At 30.1% G+C, this 6,357-nt stretch overlaps 1 protein-coding gene across 1 annotated transcript; it reads left to right on the forward strand.

Moving 5' to 3' along the window:
* Positions 1-1,904: 1,904 nt before the first annotated feature.
* Positions 1,905-5,691, forward strand: LOC133194639 (uncharacterized). The gene is made up of 4 exons (XM_061330553.1): positions 1,905-2,130; positions 2,377-2,490; positions 5,065-5,179; positions 5,286-5,691. Exons 1-4 carry the CDS (start codon positions 2,118-2,120, stop codon positions 5,473-5,475), a joined length of 432 nt encoding a protein of 143 aa, XP_061186537.1. The 5' UTR covers positions 1,905-2,117; the 3' UTR covers positions 5,476-5,691.
* Positions 5,692-6,357: the final 666 nt, after the last annotated feature.

Consider the following 6,357-nt stretch of genomic DNA (forward strand, 5'->3'; position numbering starts at 1 on the left):
ATGTATATAAAAATGTAGTGCTTGTAACAGTTTGTGGGTCACTGTATATATGTATAAATGAATTGTGGGATAAATATAGTGATTATACCTGTTTGTGGGTCACTGTATATATGTATATAATGAATTGTGGGATAAATATAGTGATTATACATGTTTGTGGGTCCCTGTATATATGTATATAATGAATTGTGGGATAAATATAGTGAATATACATGTTTGTGGGTCACTGTATATATATGTATATAATGAACTTTGGGATAAATATAGTGATTATACCTGGTTGTGGGTCACGATATAAATATGTCTATAATGAACTTTTGGATATGTAAGCATATACGTAAGATATTGTCTTTAAGATCTCATAATATAAGGTTGATAAGCTCTTTATTGTTTAAATAAATAATTCACGAATGGAAGGTCATTATGTTATAAACGTATAGTGATCATAGCTGTTTGTGGGTCACTATATATATACATGTATATAACGAATTGTGGGACAGGCGATTGCATAAAATATGTAGTGTAGAATCTCATAATATTAGTCTGCTATCCTATATGTTGAATCAATAAAAATACGTTACGGATTGGACATTATGGAATCAATGCAGTGATTATACCTGTATAATTACTTTCAAAAATAAGAATTCAATGCTTAAATGTGGTTCACTATATATATGTATATAAGAAAATCTTGGATAAGTAGGTGTATAGATAAAATATGCCGTTCAATATCTAACATTGCTTAATGAATAAATAAATTATAAATAATACATTGTGGGATGGACATTATTTGATAAATCATCTTTGTCACTATATATATGTGTATGTAAGAGATTGTGGGATATATATATATAGAGAGAGAGGGGATATCCCTAAAATATCTTGTTCAGAATCTCATAAATCGTATATCGCAGTGAGTCATTAATATGCAGTATGACCCCAAAATACTTGAAAAGTAATAGTACAATCTTATATTGAATCCCCAAAAACTGTTCTTAATGATTCATTCTATTTTGTACATATGTAAATATACATATATATTATTTATATCAAATATTAATTCTTATGTCTTTCATTGTAAAATCCAGGACATGATATATATAGCATGTGATAATATTGTGGGTCATAATATTCATAAATAGAGCATTGTGCGATGTATATACTTTATCCCACAATGCTCTATATATATGAAAATAATGACCCACAATGATATACAACATTTTTAATCTTATCTCAAAAATTATATTATATATTATATAAGGACCATATATAACGCTTAAATCATGAATATGACATAGCTATTCAATGTAGAAATGCGAGATCCCACAAACCTGTTTAGAAGGTCGGTGCCCACAAACAACCTCATATACCTATATATATATATATATATATATATATATATATATATATATATATATATATACATATATCGTATATCCTCAAATGACGCATGTAACTGAGCTGAAACATAAAGATATCTCCTACATGTTTGGTCATTCAATGATCATACTACATCTGATTCATTACTTTTTATCACGTTGTTAAAAATCACTTAGCTCTAGGGTTCTAGGGTTTGTATGCATAAGGCATTTCATCCACGTAAGCATATCTTTAATTGTCGATTTATGTTTAAAAAAAGACTGATTTTATGCATTACTAAGCGTTTTACTTCACGTCATGATTGGAAGAACTGAACATCTTGTATACATTATATTATTCTCATCTTTCCACAAATACCAAAGAAAAATTAGAGTAAAAAATTTGATTTTGCTGTCTCAAAGTGCTATACCATGATTGTATTAGAAGAGGGTTCGCGACTTTAAAACATTAATGTAAATATGTATATTTGAAGTTGCATTCAGTATTTCTGTAATATTTCATCAATGAGTCTTTTAATAGGAACTCTGAAGGAGAGAAGTCAAACTGTTCTTGAATGCCCTGAAGGACAGTATGTGGGTTTCACGTTTGGAGAATATTTTACCAATGAATTTTCTGCAGATGTTACAAGAACTCTTCAAATTAAATGTTGCAATAAAAGATCATGTTTAATAGAAGCAACAAATTCCTTTCTTGGAGGTGACCCCCACGTTGGGCGTATTAAGACACTTAGATGGAATATGACATGTGAAGGTAAATCATGACAGTCTTGTTTTTATTCACAAGGTGTAATTTTCAGGATAATAAATCCAAATCTTGCTTTTGACATTGTGCTTTTTTCGAAACTGTTCTAATGTAAAAATGTTTTATACCTATTATCTTAATTGTTATTTAATATCTTTAATGTCCAAAACTCATGCGGGATTTATTATGTAGAATTGCAGCTTTCAAGCATAATATTTTAAAACCTAGTTTTCCTATTTGAAAACATTGTTACAGATAATCTTGGAATGTGTGGAGGCCATCCTTGTGGAAATGGAACGTGTACAAATAATTGCGTGTCCTTTTCATGCACATGTTTTTCAGGGTACAATGGAAATCAATGTGAATTTGGTAGGTTTTCTATTTTTTTTTTTTAATTTCTGTGAAAAAATATATATTTCAATAATCAAAAGGACGTGTTCATTTCATTTTTTTTCTTGCAATCTGGTATGTGTAATATGGTAACAGTAAAGAAAATCTTGTATAGGAGTAACATTGGACGTACAAGTATTATGCTGAATCATATTCAAGAAGTGGTGTAAAACAAATGTGGATTCAAAACCTCTAAAAGACTTTTTTTTTTATTTTAAACCAAAATGAATAGCATCAAAACGTATGAATTTTCTACACTTTATCCAAATATTCCTCAAGATAAATTAAACACAAGCCTACATGACATCATAGACAACTGCTTCTTTAATAAAATTTGAAGTCGGAAATTTTCATGTCGCTTGTGGTCATTTACAAAATTACTTGCTTAAAACATTCTGATTACATCCACAAGTTGATGCTAAAAATATGTTAGAGTTCCTCAGTAACAATATCTATATATGCAGTCTACAAAAAATGGAGTCTCTGCTCGATATTTTCCAATTAATTATTGACATAAAATACACTATTTTCTTTCGAAATCGATGAAATGTTAAATTTGCGCCTTTTTTTTTTTTTTTTTTTTGTCATATTTAACTCATGACGCCATAACGGGTGAAAACACTTAATGATTAAATGTCTGCATGTTATATTATCCTGACTGAACATTATTTGAGATTTTCTTTTGACTGACAAGTTTTATACCAATTGCAAGACCATTAGTTTTACACAAATTTTAAGTGTAAATTGCTCCGTTTACCTACTAGAGACAGATGACTCACAATGGATTTGACCGATCGAGAGCAGACTTACTTCTTCCAGGCACCTGATCCCACATCTGGAGTTCCAGTGGTCTGTGCTTTGACCTCTTAACGATTTGTAATGTTACTGGATTTTTGAAATCGATGCTGATTTCTATTTTCACCTTTATTAGTTGAAGGCCAGGAATTCTAGTTCTTCACTAAGAATACATGTTCCTTATTTAAGTATCATATTAGTCTTAAAGTCTTTTTTCAGAGGAAACTATCACAGTATCAGGAGTGATGTAATATTGTTTTCAATACAACCATATCCAACTATAGAAAGATTTTCAAATTAATACGTGCTAACCTCGGATCTCAACCATGCAATGTATTTGGAAAAAACATGTTAAATATGAGAATTTTTAGAACATTTTTTACAATAGGAGATCCATCTGTAGAAAGAGAATCCAGATATGAAAACATCTGCTCATGCATTTAGAAAAAAAGTCACATATTTCCGATAAATGAAATAATACACATGAAAAAATCAACACATATATTTTATAGGTTTTTAATGACCTTAATGTTTCCTATATAATCAAACAAGGACAGAAATAATTTAGGGTTTTTGCGAATATTCAGAAATTGAGACAATAAACAGAAACAAAAAAAAAAAAAAAACATTATGACCGAAAATGTTAAACAACTCTAAGCACATAGAATACTTTTTCATGTTATTCATAGAATGATATCCATCGCATATGAAATAATTCTACATAATATATATTAATTGTACTTTGTTTAATCTTAATCGATAAAAATTTTATTTCATCTCAGTCGAAGATGCATGCTTCTTTAATATCATATTTATTATGTCAGAAGTTATAATATTTCGATCGTATTATTTAATTTCTTTCTTAATTGGCTTTTTAAATTTAAAGAATGTGGAAGTGGCACATTTGGTCAAAACTGCACTCAACTTTGTGGTCAGTGTAAAGATGGTATTGGAAATTGTGATCACGTGACTGGTGTATGCTCAAAAGGCTGCGCCGAGGGGTATATTGGCAATAAATGTGACTTTAGTTAGTGTACCTTTAGAACTTAGTTTCCACGAAGTAAATATTTTGCAAAACTGTTTCATCATTGACTACATTTGAAATGTCCAATTCAGTTACAATAATCAATTACACATAAAATCATATTAAATAAATTTCAACAAAGATGAAACTAATTTATGAAAAGCAAAATATTTGAATATTATATTCATATGTGTTCTTAGATATAGGTAACAGTGTTAAATAAAATAAGGGAAGTTTTTTTTTTTTTCACACAATTTATTTAGAGTGTCCAGAAGGTATCTGTGAATCAAACTGTACGGAAATATGCAAAGGATTGACCTCTACCTACAATGAACAAACCGACCTATGTGATGGGTGCTGTGCTCTTTGTTTAGGGGATTCTGAAGGATTGGAAAGTACAAATATCCTAAACGATTCACTAGCATAATGTTACATACTTTTACACGCATACATGTATAACGATTTAGATATAACTGTTCATGTAGGGAAAAAAAATATATTTTTGATTTTCCAGTAGCTATACCTACATGTACTTATGGAATGTCGATTTCATTATTTTTATCTAACTGGACGATTAATTTTTCAAAAAAAAATATCGAAATGAAAAAAAAAATAGAACACTTGTATTCGAGAGCTTGATTTGAATATTATTACCTTCATCAAACACATGCTTGATAGGAAATTTGTACATTTGAACTATGTATTTAAAATTATTGAATGTTTGTTCTATTAAGTGAACAAAAATGCTCGTCTTGTTGAGGGATGTAATTTAGAAGTGTATGGCTTGCTGACTGCACTCATAGTTTCACTTCTGATACATTGCGGATTCCTTACGATGTACTTTTTAAGGTATCTAAAATTTTCCCTGAGTCATAATATTTCTGCCATCTATACAGAAAATATTTATAAATTTAAAATGATTATCAATGTCAAATCAATATCAAAACAATTGCAGATTAAGGCGAAAAAGAAAGGACATCTCCACTGGTACCACTCCGGAGTATGCTAATGTGAAGACAGGGAAGGCATCAACTGACCATCCGAATCAGGAGAAGACATCAACGGAGATCAACATTTATTATGAAGCATTACATAACAATACAAGTGTACAGGATGCACATAATTATGCGTCATTAGTAAAATGAGAAAGCAGAACAGAAGGATACATTATACAACGGGGCTTGCTAAAGTTGAAGGACCCTCTTCAAAGCGAGATATCTCGATGACTTTGATTTTTTTATCTTCATGTATGATTTGTGTCCAATTTTTCAAAATGGGAAATGAATATTGACATAGTGTAATAAATTACATTAAATTTACATTAAATTTAACGAGTAAGATATTTTTTATGTACAGCTAAACTTTAATTGTTTTGTTTGTTTTTGTTTGTTTTTTCTCTCTTTTTTTTTGGGGGGGGGGGGGGTTGGGGGGGGGGGGTGGTGGTGGTGGTGTATTTCTCTTCCATTCCCCACGATAAATTGAAGTCCAGGCTTTTTGACATCATCAACAGCTGCTTTTTCAATAAAAATGGAACACGTATATATACTTACCTTGTCATTGGTCATTTACAGACTTATTTTGTTAAAAAGCACTCTGATTGTACACACAGGTACACTGAAGTTGATATTAAAAAGATGCTTGAGTTTCTGATTGACAATATCTATGTAGTTTTTGGAGATAAGGTCTTCCAACAATCTGTTTGAATTCCCATGGGAACCAATTGCGTCCCCTTATTAGCAGACCTATTTTTGTATTCATATGCAGCAAAATTTATTCAAAAACTTCTACATGAGAAGAGGAAAAACACTTGCTGTGGTCTTCAACTCGACATTTCGATATATCGACCACGTATTATCAAAAAACAATAGTTATTTTCATTCATATGTCGATATATCCCAGTGAGCTTGAAATAAAAGATACCACAGATTCTGACACATCTGTTTCATATTTATATATTTTACTAGGAAAAGACGTAAATGGTAACCTAACAACAAAGCTTTATGAAAAATGTGATGACTTCAATTTTT

This window comes from Saccostrea echinata, unplaced genomic scaffold, assembly GCF_033153115.1.
Source record: "Saccostrea echinata isolate AGI-Se365-2 ecotype Australia unplaced genomic scaffold, CSIRO_AGI_Sech_v1 ptg000029l, whole genome shotgun sequence".
Lineage (NCBI taxonomy): Eukaryota > Metazoa > Mollusca > Bivalvia > Ostreida > Ostreidae > Saccostrea > Saccostrea echinata.

What these genes read in the sequence shown, in the direction of transcription:
- LOC133194639 (XM_061330553.1), top strand. An exon ending in TGGAAATCAATGTGAATTTG is followed by an intron (nt 2,491 to 5,064) that starts GTAGGTTTTCTA and finishes TGTTCTATTAAG; the next exon opens with TGAACAAAAATGCTCGTCTT. An exon ending in CTTACGATGTACTTTTTAAG is followed by an intron (nt 5,180 to 5,285) that starts GTATCTAAAATT and finishes AAACAATTGCAG; the next exon opens with ATTAAGGCGAAAAAGAAAGG.